Raw genomic sequence first — 25,989 nt, forward strand, 5'->3', positions numbered from 1 at the left:
GAAAAACACACTATTCCCCAATTAAAAAAAAAAAAATGTAGGACTCTGGATCCCCTTTTGCACCTTGCAGTCATGCGAAAGGTCTGAGGCAGAAGCAATTGGCTGTTGTTTGCAATTGACACTGACTGAGCTGTAAAACGTCTTTCCTAGTAGCAATGTATTGCTTGAGGCTCAGTAGAAACCCAGCTTGTATTCAGACCTGGGAGGAGGGTGTAGCTTTGTCTGGAGAAAAATTGATATCATAGAGATTATGAATTGAACAATTAGTAAATGGAAATATCCCATTGCATGTAATATTCTTAGTGAGATACGGAGGGGGATTTCAGGGGAAAAGTGAAGACGAGGTCTTTGTTCCTGGTCGCTTTGTTAGAGCAAACTCTTAGCTATCTTACCTTTATTGCTCTAAATGTCCTGTTATTAAAAAAGCCCTTCCTCTCATTTACAATGCAGTGATAATTGATGACTGCAATAATAGCCATGAAGCATTATGCAATATTGAATTTATTTAAATTACTAAAGGAAGATCATGTTAAGCTAAGCATGGCTTTAAATCTCTTTTACTCTAATTCTCTGTAAATTGGTACTAACTATATAGTGAAGTATGTGTGTGTGTAATAGAAAAGAAGGAATGTGAGGGAAGAAGTAATATTAATTGAACAAGGAGATATGTATTATGTATATGTATATACAGATATACCTATATAGCTATCTATATCTATATAGCTATATCCATCTATCTATCTACCTATCTGTCTATTTATCTACCTGTCTACCTATCTATCTATCTATAAATGTGACATAAATTTCTGAACAGCCCCATAAGATAAAGATAAGTGTTTTAATCTGTCTTTACCAGTGAGGAACTCCACATTCAGAAAAGTGAATTCAAAAGTTAAATTAACCTAATAGCTTAATATAGCTTTTAAGTAGTAAAACTTACATACCTGTTTGACTTTAAAATCTGTGCTGTTTACAATATACCATGTTACCACCGAATTCTTTATGATTTAAACTCTTCACTTTCTAATATGTCAACCAATGCTGTTTGTTAATAATTGATGAAATTGAACACAAATTTCAAAAGAATCAGCCAAGTAATTTAAAAAATAGAACATAAAATGTGATTTTTTTACGTTGCAAATACTACGTCAAGATGATTTGCTCCAAGCTCCCTGAAACATACACAGTGCACTCCATTTGCATCTAGTCAGGTTATATACATTTTTCCAAGGTTATACAAAATTTCCCAAAGGAAATCAGTTCTAAACAAGGTGAGAGATGGCTAAAGGAAAGGTGGTTCAGTGCAGCTGCAGCGTGTTTGAGTGGCTTGCAAAGCTGTTAACTTTAGCATGCTGCAAGGTTGTTCTGGCATTATTCATTTGGCTTCCCATGTGGTCATCTTAGAGATACTCGCTGTAGCTTGAAGTCTTTCGTCCAGCTACAGCAGACTCTGTCTCTCCTCCTAGGTATTAAGGGACTTCATGAATAATGTTTACATGCGGCTCAGAGACTTTTTTTTTTCTTTTTTCTTTTTGTTTTGGTATCCAGTAGTGTATAGCTCTAGAAAATTATTTTCAGTCTAAAAATATCAGTTGTTTTTTTTTTTCCCTCTGCGAGACTTTGGCAATGATTGGTGTGCATTTTGAAATGTGATGGTGGTTTCACTCCAAGTTCCATTTTATTCCTGATGGAGCTGGAATGTTTTATCTTTCTCAGAAGCTGTCGTTTTTGTGTATGTGTGTGGCAACAAGACAGCTAGAATTCACTGGATTCAGCAAGTGCACAAAAGACTGGGCCGAGAGCATTATCACCACTCCATACATTGGTATATCACTCACTGCCGAATCTCCTGTATTGAAAACCTGAAAATGTGTTCAGGATTCATGCACAAGTCCTCTTCAGACCCGGGGAAATCAGCATTTTCATAGGCTAGTTATCCATTTTAAAGCATGCTGTACTTCTATCACACAAAAGATGGAAGGTATTTCCCCTGTATTTTCAGAACGCATCTCTGTGATTGAGAAAGAAACAGGTCTATAAAACCGCATTTAGGGAGGCTGGTTCTTTATAATTAGACGTGAAACTCAGCTGAGCAGATGTTTCCTGGGCATCTGTTTTATGCAAAGCTTTGTACCACAGGGAGTGTAAAGAGGAGGGAGCCAGTTTGCATGCATTCATTTGTAGTGCATGGGTATGTGCTAGACACTGCGCTTACCCATATTTATTGGTCAACAAGACAGAGACGATTTCCACCCTTATAGAGCTTATAGTCTTAGGAAAGGTGTAGGACAGCATTAACCAGGTAAATACTCACATTAAAAAACATTTTGTGAAGACTATAGGGCATTATATTGATGGACACTAACTGGACCATACATTCAACTGAAGGATGAGAAACGGCTACCTCTATACAAAGTAGACAGAAGGCAGCGGGATGGCATGTGTGAAGGCCCTGAGCTATGAGGACCATGCTGCCAAGGTTGCTGGACCTGCAAGAACTTGGGGGAAGAGGGCATGAGGCGAGGAGGAGGAGGTAGGCAGGGTCTAGTGCAGACGAGGAGTATTGTTGTATTTACCTTCACTGCAACCAAAAGTCATTGAAAGGATTTGAGCAGGTCCCTGACATTGTCTCTTTATTAAAGTTTTCTGCTAGCTGCCATGTGGAATATAGATGGAGAAGATTTTAGTTTCTCTCAGGATGGTGGACAAGGTCCCCTAAACGACCCTTTTGCTATAAAGCAGCTAGAAGTGATGCATTGAAAAATAAGTGTCTTTTAAAATGAGTTGTTAAGAAACCCTCAGAGAACAAAACTGAAGTGAAAACAGGAATCCAGAAAAGAATGGAAGCTAGCTCTGCAGCTGGCGGCCACCCAAGGTAGCCTCTAGAGTCAGTGGGAAAAAAAATGCATTTCAGTGCAGGACATTTGGATAATTCCTTTAAAAATATAATTACATTCTTACCTTATGCCTTATCCCTAACAAATCTCAGTTAAATTTAATATTGAAATGGAAAACATAAATTAAACCCTGAAAGTACTAGAAGAAAATATATGCAAACATTTTTATAATGTTGGGATGAAGAAGGCCTTTCTAGATATATCATCAAAGATAGATATCGTTGATATATATATATTTTAGCTGAGCCATCCTGCCACCTGTTGGCAGCTCAGCGGCAGCGCAGCTCAGGCCAGGCATTGAACCGCTGTTGCTCAGAGCTCATTGATATAAATATTGACAAAATTAATATAACATCAAAATATTATATGTTAAAGGACAAATAAAAATTGGAAAAAGTATAGGTATATGGCGAAGGGTTAATATCATTAGAATACATGGAGCTCTTGCACACAAAGTAAATCTTTTCAATATAAAGTATGCTCTGGAAAAATGAGCTAAGATTTTTAACTGGCAGATAAGGCAGTTCAAAAAAGATAAAAACAAATTGATCATACTAAAAAGAATCTGAAGTTTATGGGTAAGAAGATAAATGCAAATTAAACCAACAACGAAGTGCCATTTGTCACCCCATTAGATTAGCAACAATTAAATAGAATAACCCTCCCTACCATTGGTCAGGACTCAGTGATCTAATGACCATGTGTGGTGTTCTCATACCTTGTGGGTGAGAGTGTACCTGGAATAGACTTTGTGGAGGGCACCTTGGCTATTTGTTTTAAAGACAGTATGGTGGACAAGGTTCCCTAAATGGCCCTTCTGCTGTAAAGCAGCTAGGAATGATGCATTTAAAAATAAGCGTTTTTTTAAATGATTTGCTGAGTTGGTAAGAAACCCTTAGAGAACAAAACTGAAATGCAAGCAGGAATCCAGAAAAGAATTCTAATGCTTTCCTTTGACCTCGTAATGAATTTTCCACACATGTAGCCTAAGGAAATAATCAGAGAAATGCATCAAGATGTGTTCACAACTATATTTTTCTTACAACTGTTTTAAAATAGATAATATTGGAAACAGTATAAATATCCATTTATAGAGGATGCTTAAATACTTTGTTGTATCAATAAAATGGAATACTACTGAGCCATTAAAAGTATAACATACATTTATATTTGTTGATATGGAGGTGAGTATATGATAGATTGTTCTGTTTAAACTCAGGTACTGTAAAGAAGGAGTAGTCTGAAACCTTTAAAAACTGTGGCAGCATTTGCTGAAGGTAGATCACACTGGCTTATGAAAGCCAATTGTTTAATTTTCAGGAATTTTGCAAGCCAGTTTTTAAGTCATTGGTAGTTTGAAACTGACCATGATGAGAACATTTACCCCAAGGAAACTGATAAACAGATATTACAAGTCAGCTTCCCACCCCCAGGCCCTGTGCATATACCTAGAAAACCTTTGGTAGAATATACCCGAATCTTAACAGTGATCATCTTCAGAAAGTGGAATTATGTTTGAGCATATTTACCCCCTTTTACAATAATTTTATGTATCATCTGAGTATATTACAATCTGATTATATTTATAATTAGAAATAAAGAGTAACCTACTTTTTGGAAGTAAGAAAGAATGAAGACCTGAACTGTTGGAGTTCTTGAGATGGTAGTAAGGGGCGATTGTGAAATATATTGTTGTTTAAGCACTAGCTCCTTGTTTCTACCTGTAAACTGCGATATTAATAACTTCCTTAGCACAGGAATAATTTCAATATTTATGAACAACCTTGATAGACTGCTAAATTTGGAGATTTGTGAGAGAAGAGATATAACTGTTGAATTTCCTGCATTATAACTGTGGCTAATACTTACATATTTGTTAGATATGTAATGTTAAGTAAATAAACATTAGCCACCAATAGTTACGAAAGTTGAAACCAGTGTGTCCCTACTTCTCTGCTTCAAAGTTTGCCAATACTGGATAATCAGCCCCAAAAGTACCTCTGCCCCCTTTTAATTTTAAAATGCTTCATTATTTGATCATTAAAATAACAATAAAGTGTATCATTTATTCCCACTACCCAGATCAGGAAGCAGAGACTTGCAGGTTAGGTGACTCATCCATAATCATATAGACGATAAACTGAAGAACTGGGATTCAAGCCCTTATCTTCTAGTCCCAAGACCATTATTCTTTTTCATGGCAGACCCAGGAGATCCCAACGCTTTCAATACTAAGGTTATCATTCATTTTATATTTTTTCTAAAGACTCCATGTGTTGAAAATAATAGAAACCAGTCATGTTAGCCTTGCAGCCATTACTACAATCTAAACTGAGAACATAGTCATCACCTGAAAAAAAAAAGAAAAAAGAAAAAGAAAAAAACTCTGTGTTCATTATCTGCCAATACATATCCATTCTCCCCCACTTCCCTCAGCCCTAGGCAACCATTAATCTACTTCCTGTCTCTATATTTACCTATTCTGATCATTTCATAAAAATGGAATTGTAATATATATGGCTTTTTATAACTGGCTTAGCATGTTTTCACATAATATTTTTAAAGTACATCCACATTGTAGCCTGTATCCATGCTTCATTACCTTTTATTGATGAATAATATTCCAATGTTTATCCATTTATCATTGATAGACATTTAGATGGTTTTCACTTTTTGTCTATTGTTAATAATGACGCTGTGAACACTTGTGTACAAGCTTTTGTATAGACATATGTTTTCATTTCTCTTAGGTAAATACCTAGAAGTGGAATTTCTGAGTCATATGGTATATGTTTAACATTTTGAAGAACTGCCAAACCATCTTTCGAAGTGACTGAACCATTGTAAATGTCTTTCTGAGTATTGAATAGCAGATGAGTCTCAGGTTGGGTGCGATAACACAGCCACTTTCCAGAATGGTTACTTAAGGCAAAACACATTGCATCAAAAAAGAGATCATGGTAAAGTCTTCACAGGACTCAGCCCCTTAATCTCTGGCCCAGGAGAGGAGCATTTGAACATTTCCTTTTTGTTAATGTAAAAAATTTAAATCTCAGTGATATGGGAGCTCAGAAAAGGTCCTGAGTCAGAAAATGCCCTCAATAATTCACAGTGTATAATGTAGAGGGAAAAACAAAATCATATATTCAAACCAAACCTTGGCTCCATGTGACTCTGTCTTTATCTATAAAATTAAGATGATAACATGGGTCCTATATTGTTATGGAGATCTAATGAGATAATATATTTCAAAGTTTTCTGTAACCAGTAAAAGCAAGTAAGGAAGCAGAAGCCTGAAAATTGATACGACACACTTGGTATATGGTTACTCACCAACTGGTTCTCTGTATTAAGAGATTAGGACTGAGATTTTTGCATTTGAAGGTGGGCATTAGTCTACAAGAATCCACATTTACAAATGCAATCCCATCCTTGCCCAGAAGGGTTTTCATTTGCCCCAGATATTTACTTACTGATCAATTTTCTAAGAATCCAAAGGCTGGTATCACATATTTTTCAAAACCAGTTGCTTGAAAATCGATCTATGGTCTCATGATTCTCTGCCACTTACTTTGCCTTTGATGACTCTAAATTAGTTGAGATTTGTATTATTTTTCAATATAATTGCAAAATAGAATTTATTCATTGGACAGTAATTTATTGAGATATTTTGATGAGTTAGGCTTTAGGATACAGTGGTGAACAAAACAGTTCCTCTTTCTTTATGCTACTTAGAACCTTCTGTGCTTTTTGTCTAAATAGCTTGGGGCCCATATTATTCACCGTGACCCATGGATGGGACCATTACCATGTTTGCTTTAAAAATGAAGAATAAATCAGATTTAGGTTCTAAAAAGTATAAATAAAAAATAGCACAAGGAACATAAAAGATCTTGATACTGTGGGTTGCTCATTTACTGGGCGACCTTGGGCAAGTTACTTAACCTTTCTGAATCTGTGTTTCCTCACCTCTAAAATTGTTTTCAGTTCCTTCTGATTGTAGCCCTCTAGGATTCCATGACTGAAGTCACCAGTTTCAGGTTCAAGAGCCTCTGAAACAAATTGCCTTTCTTTTTCTTTGAGCTTTCATTAGTCCATCTTAGGGTTTTTTTTCATATGGCGCTGTCAGCAGTAGCTTAATAACTGGCTATTCCTTCCCCACTCTTACTCCCTCCAATCCATTCTTTACATGGCAACCTATTTAAAATGGTAAATTAAATCATGTATCATTTTGAAGAAAATCTTGGAAGTATTTTCCGTTATTCTTAGAATAAAATTTCATTTCCTTTCAGTGGCCTTTATCGCCCTGTATGGTTGGGTTTCTACCTGTTGTTTCCACCTTTCCGTATTCCTCTATCTTGCTTCTGACAATGAAGCTTCCCGAGATCCTTTCAGACATCCACATAGAGTGTTTCCTTTGTACTCTAAGGCCTTCACGCACTCTCCTCTCAACTTTGCCCCTCACACTGTCACTCTATAGTACTCAGCTCAAAAGTCAGTTCTTGGACAGCCGGGTGGCTCAGTTGGTTAGAGTGCGAGCGCTGAGCAACAGGGTTGCCGGTTTGATTCCCACATGGGCCAGTGAGCTGTACCCTCTGCAACTAGATTGAAGACAATGACTTGAGCTGCTGGTGGGCGGCCAGATGGCTCAGTTGGTTAGAGCGCGTGCTCTGAATAACAAGTTTGCCGGTTCAATTCCGGCATGGGATGGTGGGCAGCACTCGCTGCAACTAGATTGAAAACAGTGACTGGAATTGGAGCTGAGCTGCGCCCTCCACAACTAAGATTGAAGGACAACTTGACTTGGAGCTGATGGGTCCTGGGAAAAACACACTGTTCCCCAATAAAGTTAAAAAAAAAAAAGTCAGTTCTTCAGGGAATGTCTCCCCCTATCCCTGCAAGTACTCAGGCTCAATAAGGTCCCTGTTATATACTCATATGTTTATATGTTATATACTCATATTACCCATTTCAATAGCAACTTACTTATTGTCTAATTGCTTACTTAAGTACCTAGTTAATTAGTTATTTAATATCTGTCATTTTCTCTGAAATGAAAGCTCCATAGGGACAGGCACACCTCTGTATCTTTAGTGCCTAGCAGAAGGCTTTGTACTTATTAGGTGCTTAGTAAATACTCAGTGATTGAATGAGTGGTTATGATACATGGTTAAAATTTCATTCTTTACATCCATTATGAGATTATTCTGTACGGGAGAACATATGGAGTATGTCAGGGGGTTGTGAGGAAGCAACAACATTTATCTCTATGTAGTTATTGATCTTTGTTTTTACAATGAGCTTCCTCATTCCACTCCATAGAAACCATGGTGACCAGGACTCAAACCCCATCTTTGAGCTCAGAATCTAGCAGAGGATCAGTTATAACCTCAAATAACAATTACGCAAGGCAAGTGGTTGGTGTCACAAGGGAGGTCTAGAGAAATTGCTGCTGTGGTTTAGAAGTGAAGGAAATTGTTTTAAACTGAGAGCAGCCAGCTGTATCTAAAGGGCTAGTGTCCAAGGTCGGTCTTGGAGTATTCATGTGATTTGACTATTTGGAGATGGGTGGGAAAAGGCATTGTGGCGTAGGTCCATAACTGAATGCGTGCCCCCTGCCAGCTGTTAGAAGTAGAGCCAAATCACTAATTAAGAGTTTAGAATTATATGGATTGAATTTTACTCTATACAACCTTTAACCTTTTAAATTTTATTTTTATTCACCCTTTTATTTACATATAGTGAAATTCATTTTTTTTATATGAAGCCTATAAATGTTGGCAACTGCAGGCCATGTAACAACCACTATAATTACAATGTTAAAAAATTCTATTACCCCACCCCAGATTTCTCTCATTGAGGCTTCTGGTTATTAAAATACTTTGAGGGCAGCCTTCATAAGACAGAATCAATAAAGGTCTAGATAATTAAGTTCCAGTAACTGGAGTAAAGTGGCTTCCCTCTCTACGGCCCTGTGTATTATCAGGCATTGTGATGGGGGTTGAGGGATGGAGAAGGAACAGGCACTGGGCAATGTCTTTCTCATCTTCATAAACCACAGTCCGCACTCCAACAACTAGAGCAAGAGGGCCACTTCAGAAGCCATTAGCTTCACGACCTCTCCCCCCACGCCCATCCCAGGTTGCTGTAATTGTGGTTTATATATGTAAAAGCAGAAATGACAAATGGATAAAAAATGCCACTCTGGACAGTGTGAAGTTGGAGGTATGTGTGTGGCCCATCAGACGGCCTCAGGGCACCATCACATTTCCCAATCCAGTCTTTCTCTCTGCCATAGTTATTACTGCTATGCATCATTTCATTCTTCAAGTACCATCACTGACTCTCAGCTGCTACCAATATAAAGAATGAATTCCTTAGCCTGTATAACCCTAGTCTCCCATTCTCATGCTCTACTAAGACATCCCACTAAGATAATCCAGCCTCAACTGATGGACTGGTCATGACTCACTCACCCTCTCTGCCCTTCCTTACAATGTTCCATCAGCCTAGACTCCTTCCCATGTATCTGACGTTACACACTCTATTCATTTTTCAGGCTTAAATCAGATACCATCTCTTCTGTGAAGGCGTCATTGAACACCCTCCCCCACACAGATACACACATACCCCTCGCAGAACTAAGAGCTTCTTCTGCTCTCTCTGACATGCTTTTACTTTTTTAGCATTTCCTTCACTTCACTTTGCATTGTGATTGTTTCCCTGTCTACTCTCTCTAGATAGTGAGATCTTTGAGACAGAGACCTTGCCTTCCTTGCGTCTTTATCCCCCCACTGGAGCCTGTTATAAACTGTTGCATGCAGTAGTTCTTGCTGGAGGTTATTGATTGAAAGACATGCCATAACCCACAGCTCACCTTTCTTTGTGACCCAGACAGAAGAGGTGTCTGAGTGGCTGATAGTCGTAACTGGTGGTGACAGGGTGATCTGATGCATTCTAAGCATATGCAGTCTTGTTTCCCTGTTGGCTGGGATATTATTCCCTTCTGTCTAGGACAGGGAAAGGGTGATTTGATTTTGAGTAAGCAACCCAGCTCTAATTGTCTACCTTAAATGCCTTCTACTGTTGTTCTTAAGGTGATTTTCTACCAGCATGAAATATTCTCCTTCCCAGACAGTTGATGGAGGAGCTGAGTCATGCCTGACTATTCTTAAGAAGACAGGCAGCTAAAGCCTGAGGGAGCTGCCTCTGAGGACAAGCTGGCATTTCTGAGTCCTCTGCTTTTTAAAAGTGGGTGTTGTGAGGGAAAGTTGAGCATGAAGATAGCTTCGGAGTCTCCACTGGAAACAGGTCTACCTAATGACACCCTCTAATTCAGACAGATGTGATCTGCCTCGCTGCCTCTTGGCTGTGACATGTGCCTTCTGATGCTGGGAACTTCTAATCAAGGATTGGATGCTCCCCATTAATGAGACTCGCTCAGTTTGTTCTACTTTCTATTAACTAGTGCCCACCCAGACCACCCCCACTCTTTTTCCTGAAAAACTGGCTTGCTTGTACACTTTTAAGATTCAAGCTAAAAAAACGCTCTTGAAGTGAGCATTGATTCTAAACCCATCATATTATAGAGATGGAAAGTGTTAGAGGTCATCTGGTTTGCTATTCTTGTAATATACATGAGAAAACTGAACCCAAGAAAAGGGACATTACTCAGCCATGGTCAATGTTAAATTTTAGATTCTGGAATGAGACAGACCTGTGTTAGAATCCTTCTCTCTCATTTGTTGTTGTTTAAAGATAAACTAAGGCATATTAATTTTTTTTAGAGTTTATTTTAGCAAAATCTATTTGAATTGGGTAGCAGTAAACTGGAAGTGGTACGGAGTGCTTGAACAATAGGGGTTAAGGGCAAGGCTTTTATAGAGAAGAGAGGGAAGCAAAAGCACGGAAATGATTTGATTGGATAGAGACAGCTTCAGTGGTTGCGTTAGTTGAGAAAGACTAGTTGGCTATTTGTGATCGATTTAGTTAGGTTTCCATTTCTTGACCTTGAAGCATTAGAGGCTTAGGTTTTGGCATGTTTAGGTAGGCTGCTTAATTATTAGACCCACCTCAGCCTAATGGCCTCCTTGTTCAATTAATTTAATGCTGTGTAATCATGCGGATCTTCTTTAACTTATCTATGGCTCATGCTCCTCATTTACTAAATGAGGACAACATCTGAAAGAGTTGTTCTGAGACTCAGAGGAGGCACTAAACATGAAGCACTTAATGCCCGCCTTATGGAAAGCATTTAATATTAGGTGGTGGTGTGGTGGTGGTAGTTATAGTAATAATGATGGTGATCACGCTGGCAGAGCTAGCACAAGAAACCAGAGCTTCTGACCCTGCGTCGCTATTCTCCTCAGAGAATGCTACAAGACATGCCTCAGGAGCTATATTTAGAGAAATTTTAGAGGTATCTGTCTGGAAATGAATTCCTATATTCAAGGAAGGCTCAGGAACTAGTTTGCGATGAAAGAGAAGGAAAGGACATAGTTTGAGATGTTTGTTAACATAAAGAATCAATGTGAGTGGACCCTTTGAGAGAAGGAATTGTATATAAAGTCTCCAAGCCAGCAACTGAGCATGATGCCAGAGAACCTGAGAGAATCAGTGGAGAGAGGACTGGCTTTGGAATCAGAAAGGCTCTGTTGCCTAATAGCACCATAAGCTTTTCAAGTCATTCTCTGAGCCTCTGTTTCCAAACCTCAAAATGGGGCAACACCCCTACCTCTGTGATCCAAGAATATGATGTGTCTGAATGTTCATGTAAAATGTAAATTATTGTGGATTCGATTAAATGTTATGGTTTGTAATCTTTGTTGGTTTGTGGTAAGGGAGAGAAGGGTATGATTCCTAAGTGATGAATTTGGAACATATTTTTGCCTCAAAGTGTATGGACATAAAAAACTGTTTCTAATCAACCACCTTCTTTATCAATTTTCCCACAAGGCAGAGAATCATAGCATTGGGAAGCTGAAAGTAGACAGAGATTGGTGTGCTTTACACACACACACACACACACACACACACACACACACACACACACACACCTGGACGTTATAGTTGTACCAGGAAGCTTCCTAAAGCCCCCTTTTCCTGGGTATGCCTGCAGACACTTTTCCTGATCTAACACCTATTTCTTTTATTTTCTCTTTTTCTTCCTTCCTTCCTTCCTTCCTTCCTTCCTTCCTTTCCCCTTCCTTCCTTCCTTACTTCCTTCCTTCCTCCCTTCCTTCCTTCTTTCCTTCTTTCTTTTTTTCTGTGGCAGAACATTGGTGTATAGTCCCATAGCAAGTGCGAATGAAGAGGGAATATGTGTACCATGTAAAAGAGGGCTGACACTAACAAGGATATTATTATAGAGATTCTACATTTGATTTCTTTAGTGTTTGCTTTTCTTCATATATGAAAAGTTCCTTCTCCTGTTTTAGAGCTCTGGAGTTCAAAAAAGTTGGTTTGTAGTTTCTGCTTTCTCTTCAACAATTAATATAGAAGAGGCAAATTTCCTCAACTTGAAGACTACAGTGAGTCAAAAATTTGAATGTTAATACAGGTATAAAAACTCAACCTCTGACATACCAAGAGAAAAGAAAACGAAAGCCTGATGTAAGTGTGGTGCAAGCTCTCTTTGGTAGTTGGTTTTAAAGGCAGAAGTCATGTGTGATACAGAGCAAATAACCAAGAATCTGGAAGGTTTCATACCGCCTCTGCTACTAACCTAGTTTTTCCCTCAGGCATTCCTTCACCCTTCTGGTCTTAGAGCCTAATCCATATAATGTGGCATGGAACTGGGTGATTTGTGAGGCCCCTTGCAGCTCCAACATGCAGTGGTTTTCATGCACAGCTGTTATTATAGGTGCCTGAAATATTCAGATACTTGAACCCTGCTCCACCTCTTGGAGCTGTCACTGTTCTCTTGATGAGGAACCACTGAAAACCCAACTAATCAGAAGCCCTTCCTTGTGGATTCTTTCTGCCACCCTGTCATCATTCACTGCCAGACATCTCCTTAAAGCCCATTCCTCATGCTCTCAGCGTTTGATGCTTGCTTCACTCAATTTTCTCTCAGAATTTTTTTTGTTTTCTGCTTGTCACTACTAGCCTTCAAGAAAAATCTACATGCTTGACACATTATTAAAATTGAATGAGACTGCACTGGCATTTCACAGGTGATGCCTCTCTTAAATGCAGTGGCGGAAATGTAGCCCGCGTCTCTTCTCTGGCAGGTAATGAAGATCTCAAGCCCCCTTTTACTCCAGGCAATTTCCTGAGAATTGCTGGGGAGGTTACTGGCAATGCTCACAGGGCAGTCTTTCCTTTATTTTGTAGTTGTGCATAGAATATGGCTGAACATTTTGAGCCGGGGGAATCGTATAGCTCCTAATTGAAAGTTGAAGGCCTCTGATGCGTTTTCACTGAACTAGTCTCCCTGACCCTCCAATTGGGAAATGAGCTGTGGAGACGGAGGGTACAGAGACCCACTGAGTACCTGGAGGGCCTTAAATTTCCATCATGCTGTTGAGTGGGAAAGTAATTGCTTGAGCTATCATTGCTGATTAATAAAAGCATGCTTAGCCTGCTTTCTACATTTTAGGACTCAAATCTTAATTTTGGATTTTCTGTCCCTGGCTCTGATAAAATGCAATAAAAACTCAAAAACAAATGCACACAGTAACTTACTTCCCCTACTTTCTTTCTAGAACTTAATTCTTCTCTAAAAATCATAATAATTGTAGCTAAAATGTATGAAGTTCTTACTTGCATCTGAGCATGTGGTATTTTCACGTATGACTGTTTTTACCCCTGTCAATGGTCCTATGGTATAGATACTTTAATTAGCTATGTATTTTGCCTTATGTACTATTACATAAGAGGAAACTGAGGCATAGGATCCTTCTTTCCAGATGCCACACCTCTGGGCAGCATTGCCACCTTGCTTTCAACCTCAAGGACAAGACCCATATGTCAGCTTCTTCACCTGTAAAATGACAGGGAAGAGACGAATAACATGGCTTGATCACATAGAGCGCATGCAAAATTATCTTCTGTGGTCCACCACTATCAATGTATCAGTGTTATCTGTTTAACCCTTCCTCCCTGGGTTTACTTTTTTTTTTTTCTTTGCCTATTTTAGCCTCTGTTTTGAAGGGGAATATACTATTGCAGTATTTACATTCCCAATACCAACTAGGGATGTTTGTGCAGATAAGTATTTGGGATATATATTTTACTGGGATGATATAGTAGGAAGAACATGACATTTGGATGGAAAAGAAGTGATTATATGCTTGTCACTTGTGAGCTCTGCGTCATTCATCAAGGGAGCTCTCTGGGCTTAGTTGCCTCATTTGTAAAATGAGAGCGTTCTTCTAAATGTTTTAAAAACTCCCGTGCAGTCTAGCACCCTGAGACATTTTGTTTGAGGTGAGTCCCCATAAGTTAAATGTTATCAACACTGGTTGGGCCATATTCGGTTTGAAATTGGCCACACTTAGTTTGGAATTAAGAAAGACAGGAATGCGATAAGAATAGTGAGACCTACTAAACACCTCTCTGATAAACACTTTAGAAGCAATGTCTCATTTAACCTTCACACGAGCCTTCTTTGACACACAGGAATATTTCATGTACTTGCACATGCTCACATGGCTAAGAAGTGTCAGAATAAGGATTTGAACTGGGATTGTCAGTCTCTAGAGCCTAGCTATTGTGTACTCCTTAAGGCAAGGGGTTTCAGGATATGAGATTTGGTTTGCTCCCTTCCCACCACTGTTACATAATGTTGGCCCATCTCTCAGACCTCTCAGCCCTTCCTTTTGTTCTTTCTTAGCTTCATTCCCCTCATGAATGAAATTGCCAGCTATCCTACCAGAACTGGAGGCTACAACCAGATCTAAGACGCGTACGTTCTGGGATTGCATGACAACGTGCGAAATAGCTTTATTTCCAATGCTGATAATCTGTTTCTTGAATGGAAATTTGAGGGCAGAGATCAGGTGTTTTCCTACATGTTGTTTGTAGCCCTAGCATTCATCGGACCCTAAATAAATAGTATGTAATAATGAAAATAAAGAGAGCAAAGGCATCTTGGTTATTATGAGAATAGTAATTGGATCTTTACATTTTAATCATGGATTAGAAAAGATTGCTTGGCAGGGAGGGGGGAGGGAAACAAGAAAAGAAACATAAAACCAGCTAATGACTGCATAGAGTTTCCCAGTGTACTGTGCTACTTGCTTGACATAAGCCAGTTTATTTATTGTCACAACAGCCCTGCAAAGAAAATCATTCCCTTCAGCCACATGAGAATGCTCATTACGGTGATTTTCTTTTAAAGAAAATAATGGAGCCATGGTACAGAGGCAGCACACCCAGACTCCGTTCTTCAGCCTGCTAACCCCTGCTGCCACTATGATGGAAGAAGCAGAGCCTTTTAGAGGTGGCTGTTAGATGATGCTAGTCCATGTTCTTCCTTATTATGCACTGCAGCAGGAAGGGTGGCTCTCAGGCCCTCCTTGGACATTAGCACATGATGATTACGGGTCTTTTTGTTGGAGCTTCAAAAACCCGTTGTGAAATGACTTGATGGAGACTAAAAATGAGCCTGAAGACCTTCTTCAGCGGCCCTTCTAGACCTGGGAACTCTCTAGAAATCCCAGGGTTTTTCCTCAAGTCCTCTGCCACAGGTGAAACTTTTTAGAAAGAGGCAGTCATGTTCACAAACTAAGAGAGGAGCCTCCACATGGCAGGTATTGAATGACAATCAAACTGTTCAGAGATCCTAAAGGGCAGGTCCTGTAACAATAATTAAGAGACTGAAAGACCCCCAACCCTAAGCCATCCTTTAGATAACTGGATTTTGTAACTTTAATTATCACCTACTATGGTATAGGTTCTGAATTTAAACTCCATTTGGTTTGGTTGTGTTCATCCATAAGGATTTATTTTCCTTTTTCACCTCTTTTTATTTTCTCTGCTTTCACATTTGCCTGGTGACGCCTTTCTCCACATTGTTTCTATTTACAGTAAAACCTTGGATTGCGAGTAAGTAGGTCTGTGACTGTTCCTCAGGATGAGCATATGTTCCTAATACATTTTAACGTGGTAAACGAGCGATGTCTTGCAATACGAGTAGTTTGTTTCCAGAATGAGTTATGCTCGCAAACCAAGGTATTACTGTATTTTGTTAACTAGCCATGCCTACCACTTCTAATTGATATAAAATGGCAGTCTGATGGTATAAAGATAGAAGCTCAGTGTTGAACGGAGGAGTAGAAGAGCACTGTTGGGAATAAAACTTGCTCTAGGAACAAACTCTAATTACCTCTGCAAAACTGAAGCTGTAGCTTGTGGATTTCACCCCTCCGCAGCAGGCTTTCTGACTTTGGCACTCTTTCCTTATCTGGCAAATTCTACCAAGCACTTAGGGCTGTTTTATATTTTCTTCAAATTACTGAATCAAGAAAACTCCCTTTTTTGGTGGGAGTAAGGTATGTCTAATTATCTGGTCCAGGAAAGCCATCTGCTGAGTTATTAGCTCAGTATTGTTGAACAGTACAAGCAACATGAGGATGTCTGACAGATGCTCACAGCCATGCCAGCTTACCTCCCCCACCCCTAACTTCTCTCTCTTTTTCATGGCTTAGTTGATAACTATTACATTCCAGCAAGATTTTCTAAACCTTTGTTTAAGTAGACCTTTTCTGAATTAAAAAATCTAAGTTTTAATATTTTCCCACTTAAATCATACTCCAGGAAATATAGTTTGTAGATGCTTTTAAAAATAGTGGTTTATCAATAAGACACTGCTAGAAAAATATCCAGATCTTTTAAATATATATAACTATACATTATATATATTATATATGATATATATTTACTGAGGAAGACAAAACAATATATTTTTAAATGTAAATATTAATCAAAATGACATACACTCATAGGATGGGTAAAACCTCAGAAATAATTCAACAACCCACTTATCAGAGATGAAATAAGATATGTTATCAATTAGAATTATAATCAGCTATGAATAAGAAGACTCAAAATAGCAGAGGTTTAAACTAGTATCTCTCCAATATGAAAGTGCATAGGAGTCACCTGGCGATCTTGTTAGACTGTGAGATTCTTATTCAGGAGGTCTGGGTGAGGACTGAACATCTGCAGTTCTGACAAGCTCCCAAGGGACGCTGCTGATGATAATGGGTCACAAATCATACTTTGACTAGCAAAGATATAAAATATATTTTTCTCATAAAATCTAGAGGTAGAAAGGTCAGGGCTGGTGACACAGCTCCATATGTTATTCAAGGTCCCGCCTCCTTTCACTTTCACATTCTACCATCCTTAGGGTGTGGCCTTCATTCTTATGGTCCATGATGTAGCTCCAACTCTTATACCCATGTTCTCAGTAGCAAGATGGAAGAAATGGGGTGGTAGCAAGAGCATAGGAAACGTAGGAACATGCCAGTGTCTCCTAGAAAGTTTCTGGAATCTATCACATGACCGTTTCAAACATATTCAGTTGGCCAAGACTTAGTCACCTGACCACATACAAGTGAGAGGAAAGCTGGGAAATGTAGTCTTTGTTCTGAATGGCTATGTGCCCACTAAAATTTCCCATACTCTAGAAGAGGGGGAGTGTGGGGACATGGTAAATGGGATGTGTCTAGCAGTATCTCCCATAGACCTGGGGAGAGGTCACAGAGAAAATAGCAGTTCACAGATTAATTGTAACTAATATGTAAATAGAACTTCACAGTCTCTATACTACTTTACATCTTAGGCTCATTCAGTTTTTATAACTGCTCTTTACTATTACAAGCTGCATTTTTTTAATGTGGAAACTGAGGTTTATAATGGTTGAGGGACTTACCTTAAATACCTTCTTTAAAATTGCATGTTCCTGACTCTTCCATCTCCCCCAATCCCTCATTCTTGACCCCTCTTAACAGGTTCTATGTTATTCTTTGTCCCCTTGACTAATAACCTTACAATAGGCTCTACACTTTTCTTATTTAGCTTGTTGACTGTTGATTGTCAGTCTCCCTGAATTAGAAGGTGAGTTCCACAAGACCTGTATTTTGTTCACAAATGCACCCTGAGCACCTACTTTAGGACTTGGCACATGATAGGTTGCTCAGTACATAGTTTTAAAATGGTGTCAAAGCTTTGAATCATGTCTGTGATCCCCAACCCCAACGTTCTGTGCTCCTCTGTTAGGGCTCCTGCCAGTGTATTAGTGCCTGACACTCCTATATTTTTGCCTCAGAAACAATCCCACACTTAACTTGTCGATTTACTCTTTGTCTTCATGCCACTCGCTCAAAGTTGCTAGCCAGCCTAACCAGTTTGCTCACATCTTGGATTCTCTCTGGAGAGAATGTGCACAGCCCCATGCTAATATTTCCTGAAAAGCCATGTGTGACATTAGAAAAAAAAATTAATTAAAGCCACCAGGATGGATGTAAAACAAGCCCTTCCATTAGACTTAGTCTCTGTCCTCAGGCTGAGACGGGACCACTAGAATGTGCTGATGGGACAGTTTTTAAAGTGGACTCCCTCACATTGGGTCCCAGTTTGGGATGTTAAAAGGGACTGGTTCTGATCTCAACCCAACCTAAGGACTACCGTTTTCATCTCCACCCTGTGTATCATATCATATCATATCATCATATCATATATAACATAACATGGCATAACATAACATAATATATAAATAACATATAAATAACATAATATTTGGCTTGCCCGGAAGCCTAATTCACAGTTGGTTCATTCCACCAAGCATTTTTATTTAGTTAATTTGTGCCCGTCTTTCTTTTTCCAAGGTTGTTAACTTCTTCATGGGCAAGGACCCACTAAGATTTATGCAGATCCACTTGATATGTACTGAGGTCCCTTCATATGCATGTAACTAATATGTGTATACAACTGCAGTTTCTGTGGTACTTTATATCCTAGACTTATATGCAGAAACTGAGTCTGAGAAGGGAAAGCACTTTGCCCAAGATGATATGGCAAGTAAGTGGCACAGGGCACATAATTACATATAGAAATTAATTTCACATTAGGTCTTCCAATATTTAAACTGTTTCCCATTTTTGTTTTTATACCTGAGCTTCCTGGTTTTTTTAAGCTACATGCCTCTCTGCCCCAGCACCCACCACAGTGCCCTGCTCACAGCAGGTTCTCAGTAAATATTTAATAAATACAAATACATGAATATTTTTTCTGTGGGAAATAGATTGCTTTGAATGTGTGAGCCTAAATGTAGGACAAGCACCCCAGATTTATGTTCAGGCAGCTTTTATTTGTGCTACCACTCAGGCACAAGTAAGTCAATTAATCTCTCTGTCTCTGTTTCCTGGCATGTAATGTGGGAATGGGCATGAAAGTGCAAGAGGGTGTTGTGAGATTAATTAGTTAAAATGTATACCCTGTTATATAAATGCTAATTGCTGTCAGGAGCGTGGGTTGGATTTGCCGGTGACTTGGCTTTGCACATTTCCATTAGTCCTCTGTGCCACCAAGCTGCAGCCTTAAGACATCCTTTGGCTGAGGGAAATGGTGACGTTGTGGTTCCCCGTGTTGAGGGGCCTATTTAGAGAGGACTTCCACTGGGGAGTAAACTGGATAACAAGGGACCTTTTAAACAAAAAATTCACTGTGCCAATAATTCATTACCTCTTTGCTGTTATTAGAGACAAATCTGTTTGCGTAACAGCCTTTATCCAGTCTTTTCTTTGGCCTGTGCTTGCCATGAATCATATAATTAATTTGGTATTATGTGATACTCCAGTCTGTTGCCATAGATTTTGTTTTTATTTGTTCATTGAATAATTTAAAAAGCTCTGACAAAATACCCTCAGGTGGCTGGCTAGGGAAACTTAAAAATTCAAAGAACTGGATTCAAATGGGCAAACACCCTGAAGAAAAAGCTCAATAATAATACCATGTTTGCTAATGTTTATGAATACTAATATGTGTGCTTCAGTCCCTATTGTAAAGGAGTCCGATTCACTTTATAGATAAATTCATTTGTCCCATGAAACATTCTGTAAGGGAGATACATAACAGCTATAGTAATTTCTTTCCCCTTTAAACTGTGTTGTATTCAGTTTGGTTGAAAAGAGATTAAACCTGTGGTATCAACCAATAATCTTGGTTATTGATCTGTATTTAAATTTTAGTATGCAAGGGCCATTATTTAACAAATGCTATTTTTAAAAGTGTCTGCTCTTGATTTATTAAGCTATTTTATGAAGGGAAATGTGTTCCTCCTTTATTAGTCTAGATAGGCAATACGAGTTTCTATAACAAATATCCCCCAAATCACAGTGGCTTAACACAACAGAGGTTTATTTTTTGCTCAGTTACAACCCCTTGAGTCTGAGATGGTATTCCTGAGAATCTGCTCTAAGCTATGGCAGGGAACCAGGCTCCTACCATCCTTGGATACTACATTTTTCAAAAATGTCTGGCCTGCAAGGTCTCCATGTAAAGGAAAGAGAAAGCACTAAAGATTTTGCTGGGAGTTAGAGGTTGTGTAGCATTTCTGACCACATTCTTTGGCCAGAACCAAATCACATGGGGCCAACCCAATTACTAAGGAAATGTAGATTTCATATGGCCCAAGGAAGAGAAAATGGGATTACGGAATACATAGCCAGCCTCTGCCACAGTCTGCCCTAATGATCACCAAAATTCCATTTCCTGCTTCTTCCTAAACTGGTCCATTTGAGTACATGCTTGTGGTTGAGATGTCATATGAACATTCATTTTTCATCTCCCATATTACAATCAGCATTCTCCTACTTTACCAAAAAAAAAATCTACCTATCACTTATCATCTATTTTACTATTAATCATTGTCCACTGCTATAAAGACCTCCAAGACCAAATAAAGTGACAATTTGTAATACTGGTATCAGACAGTCTCCTTTAATCAAGATACCATTACCTTCCAAAAGGGCTTCCTCTTTCTCTCCAATTTACCAGTGTCCCTGTTAGGAGTGAGTCATGACCTTAAAACTGTGGTCTACTGGCCCAAGTTGGGGTGATCTGAATTGAGACATATTTCAGAGTGGGGTTGCAGCAAGGATGATAATTTTCATTTAACAGTCCTGCCTCTACCATATTCCAAATCTGAGCAAATCTTTTAGAGCTCTTGAGAGAGATGCCTTTAGAAACAGCATGAAGAATACGTTTTATGAAATACAGAAGGCAGTATCATCTTATTTCATTCAGACAACAAACTTAATATGGTGAAGTTTCAGACTCCATCACCTGTCCAATTGTTTGTCTCTCTGTTTATCTTTTAAACTAGATTTTATAATTCAGAAGTGAATGATTATCATGCCAGTGTATATGAATACAATTTTTGGAATTAAAAGTGAAATGGGTACTGTTTCCTAACAGAAAGTAGTTATGGTTAGGATGGTTTGACACAGAACAGCTTTGCCAATCGCATTACATAATGGATTGCCCCTTCCTTCTTTCCTTCCTTTCAGACAGCAGTGCTTGCTGAGGTGAGCTAGTTGCCAGCTGGGGTGCCTCAGCTCTACTCCATGTGGTCTCTTATTTACTAATAAACTTTCCTGAGCATCTTAGTCAGTTCTGGCTTCTATAACAGAATACCATAGATTGGGTGGGCCAGACAACAAACAGTGAGGAGAATGAGATGTCCAAGATCAAGGTGCCAACTCATTAGGTATCTGGTGAGAGCCCTTTTTCTAGTTTGTCAAGGACTGACTTCTTACTGTGTCCTCACATGGAAGAGAGAGAGAGAGAGAAAGAGACAGAGAGAGAGAGAGAGAGAGAGAGAGAGAGAGAGAGAGAGGACTCTTTCTCTTCCTCTAAGGAGAGTAATCCCATCATAGGGTCTCCACCTTCATGACCTAATTACTTCCCAAGGGCCCCACCCCATCACATTGGGGCTTCAGCATATGAATTTTGGGGGGACACAAACATATAGTCCATAACACTGGGCTTGTTCTCATGGTGATAACAGGGTTACAAGAGACAGAGCAAAAGTTTGTAGGTCCTAGGCTTGGAATTGACAGGAAATCACATTGGCTGCATTTTGTTGGTCAATGTAAGTCACTAGGACAGCACAAATCCAAGGTGTGGGAAAACTGACACTCCTTCTTGATTAGAAAACTCATAGCATCAAATTGCGAAGGACGTGGATATAATGGAGAAGTGAGAATTAGATCTGGTTTTGCAAACTCCATCTTCTAGAGATGTCAGTGATAGGTCATTAAAATAAACTTTGATGTTAAAAATATTAATGGGACATATAGCTCCAAAGGAATTTTTAAAAATTGAATAACCTTGAGAGAATGATACTCCTTTTGTTCTTGGCTGTGAACAAATTTCCTCATATAAATAAAAATTTTGAACTAATGCCCAACCCTTCTCATTCAAAAATAGCCCATCCAGACTATTATCAAGAGATGATTTCCAATATAATTTTACATGTTATATTTAATATTTACTTTTAAAGTTGAAAATATATATTATTTAAATTATATACATTATAATCATAATAAAATTAATTTCAGAAGGAAAAACTTTTCAATACTTAGAGTATTATGTAATGCACAGAAAAGTAAAATGATGAAAAATTTTAAAAAACTATAAAACAATAATATATTTCATTAAAGTAAAATTATGTCTGGAGATAGTGAAATTAATACAAGTTCAAGGACAAAAAAAGAACAATATACAATTACCAATGGTTAAAAGAATGCTTGTTTACATATTTTTAGGTGAATATTGGTATATGGCAAGTCACTAGTCCATTGGATATAATTGAATGAGTGGTATAACCATTTTATTTTAAAATGTCATTACTTACAATATGACAGTAAGTATATCCTTTCCAATTGATATACTTAGGATGAAAAGTTGTAAATGTCAGCTTGAAGCAGGGCCTGATTGGGACCCTTGTAGTAGAGGCCTCACCTTTCCTTGACCTACCTATAGTTTAACAGGAGATCACCCCCCCTGTGGCTTAAGCTGGGAATGTCCCCTGTCCCAGTTCCCTGTTTTAGAAAATCACCCTGAAACTTATGATTAATACCCTTAGGCTTATTGATCACAATCTCTGTGGCCTAGCATTCTTTCCAGGCTACTCCCATCATTGTTCCTGGGTTGCCCCCACCAACACCGGAGAACCACGTTGCCAGAGGGAAGGCTCCATGCAGACCCCCGGAACTGCCAGTAGCCTCTGGAGGAACGCCCAGATATTTCCTTAAATACCCTATCTGGTCTGCAAATGTAGTTAAGACAGTATTTGAAGGTGTCAACCTGCTGCCTTCTCAGATCACTGGTGCTTCGACAATAAATGCTTTTCCTATAGCCCAACTCCTATGTTGGTCTACTGGCTGTGCATCACAGGCAGCATGAGCCCTGGACTCGGTTGTCCTCCAGTTTCAAGCTGAAATGTAGGGAATATTGCATAGTTAAAAAATATGTAACACACACACACACACAAATATATGCGTACATATGTATGCATGTTAGGGTTACAAGGGAAAAAGACAACTATTTTAAGATTATTGTTTTAGGCTTTATAGTACTCCATTATCACTGACCTCCCTATGGTGACATCTCGAGCCTTGCATTCATATATCATATATTTTATATATATATATATATATATATATATATATATATATATATATATAAATGATTATATATATATATATAAATATATATATTTATATATATATAAATGATTTTATATATATATAAAATCATTTTTTCCTATATGGATAGCGATTAGTTTTCATTATAAAAAATGAATTTTAAAAGTCATTGCAAATTTTATTCAACTCTGAGTCATTGAAACTATAGCACCTTTGTTCCCCAATGAGCATCACTGAACCACCCTCTTGATTTCCTGCTGTCTAACGTGGTACCTGTACACACACAACTGGCCCCAGATGTGCTGTAACTGTAAAACACATTGAATTTTGAACATTTAGTACAAAAAGAGAATGTAAATGCAAAATAGCTCATTAATATATTTGGGATGTTTTTGGATCTATCAAGTTTAACAAAATATGAAAATTAATTTTATTTGCTTTTTTAAACTTTGTCTAATGTGGCAACTAGAACATCTAAAATTGCATGTGTGTGGCTCAGATTATGTTGCTATTGGACAGCTCAGATCTATCCCTCAAATCGGGTTCAACAGGAACAACAGGATCAAGCTGTCAAATCAAATTGTTATTCAAGAGATAGTCAAAAAATGGTCAAGAATGAGAGGACGTCATTTCTTCACCCCACAGGTGCCTGTTATATGCAAATATTAAAGAGAGGCTATTAAACATGACCAGAGAAGGGGGATCCTGGGAAAGATCGGGGATCATGCAGAGAAAGTGTATTCTCTGGAGGCCTTTAACATGACGTGACTCATCTGCCTTTTTTTTCTTCTTCTTTTTAATTGTTCCAGAGCGCTGTGATGACTGGGGACTAGATACCATGAGGCAGATCCAAGTGTTTGAAGATGAGCCAGCTCGCATCAAGTGCCCACTCTTTGAACACTTCTTGAAATATAACTACAGTACAGCCCATTCCGCGGGCCTCACTCTGATCTGGTACTGGACTAGGCAGGACCGGGACCTTGAGGAACCAATTAACTTCCGCCTCCCTGAGAACCGCATTAGTAAGGAGAAAGATGTGCTCTGGTTCCGGCCCACCCTCCTTAATGACACTGGCAACTATACCTGCATGTTAAGGTAGCTTGGAGTTTGGTGGCAACTCTCTCTTTTCCTTTTAGTTCCTAGGCTTTTATCCAGATGATATATGTGCTATGAAACTGGGGAAGGCAAAGAAGCCTCTAGAAAGAGCTGCACACATTTCACCTCAGTGGCTTAGCTGAGCTTGGTTGACAAAGGGGTGAGGAGAAAAATGACTGAGCTCCTGAGAACATTCTTCATAGGTGGTTCCTTTCAACCCCTGACATATATCAACGTTGTCTGAAGGTTTGTTTGTCCTTCCCTGACATTGGAACCTGCCTATACTTCTGACCCACCTGGAGGCATATAGTTCCCTAGACCATAAGCGGAGCAGGGAGTAGAACCCATGCCTATCTGTTATTCTTGTCACATTTCAAGTGTGACACAGAATCAAACCTTGAGATGCCTGTTATAGGAGAAAGACTATTTGGTATTTGGGAGGCATCGAATGTATTTAGAACAATGCTTTTCAACCTTTTCTACCAAAATCCCCCTAAGAAGCAAATGAATAAAATATCCTGGGTAATATAAGAATATAAGTCAAAGCACCCTATCATTACTGCAAAATTTCTTTCAAATCCACTTTTTTCCATGGAAGTTCATGTACATAGATTTTGCATTTTATGCCACAATATATCTATTTTGCTTTTACTACCAATTAATGTTGGTTTTGCTCTGATTTTTTTTATTTTTTTACTTAGTTTCCTGCTATTTAATAAGTGCATTGGTTTTCTAAGGCTGCCATAACAAAATACCACAGACTGGGTGGCTTAAACACCAAGAATTTGTTTTTTCACAGTCCTGGAGGCTAGACTTATAAGAGCAAGGTGTCGGCAGGGTTGGTTTAATGCATCTCTCCTTGGTTTGCAGATGGCCGTATTCTCTCCCTGTCTTCACATGGTCTCCCCTCCATGTCTTCTGTGTCCTAATTTCCTCTTTTTATAAGAACATCAGTGCTGTTGGATTAGGGCCCACCCATATGATGTCCTTTTACCTTCATTACCTCCTTTAAGGCCTGTCCCCAAGTACAGTCCCATTCTGAGGTGCTGGGAGTTACAGCTTTAACATATGACTTTGGAGAAGATACAATTCAGCCCATAACAATAGGGCTAAATAACATAGCAATGCAGCAATTTAGAATAACAGGACATAATGATAGGTGATCCCAGCCCTTCTTCCTCGTGCTCCATGTCACTTAAGGCTGTTATCTGTTCTTTGATGGAGAACAATGGTGATGCTTTGATAAAGTTAAACTGTGTAATAATTAAATGAACAAGGACCTCTTTATCACAGAAACACATTTTGATCACTGTGACCTTGGGAGTCCTTTTTAACCT

The 25,989-nt window shown here is 38.7% G+C and overlaps 1 protein-coding gene across 6 annotated transcripts in view; it reads left to right on the plus strand.

The window, feature by feature from the left end:
* Positions 1-25,989, plus strand: part of IL1RAP (interleukin 1 receptor accessory protein) — a 129,304-nt gene that overhangs the window by 61,769 nt on the left and 41,546 nt on the right. For all 6 annotated transcript variants that reach the window (XM_019623638.1, XM_019623647.1, XM_019623655.1 and 3 more), the window contains exon 3: positions 24,367-24,652. In XM_019623638.1, the coding sequence (XP_019479183.1) occupies positions 24,367-24,652 (286 nt within the window). The remainder of the gene's footprint in view (positions 1-24,366; positions 24,653-25,989) is intronic.

This window comes from Hipposideros armiger, unplaced genomic scaffold, assembly GCF_001890085.2.
Source record: "Hipposideros armiger isolate ML-2016 unplaced genomic scaffold, ASM189008v1 scaffold_14, whole genome shotgun sequence".
Taxonomy (NCBI): domain Eukaryota; kingdom Metazoa; phylum Chordata; class Mammalia; order Chiroptera; family Hipposideridae; genus Hipposideros; species Hipposideros armiger.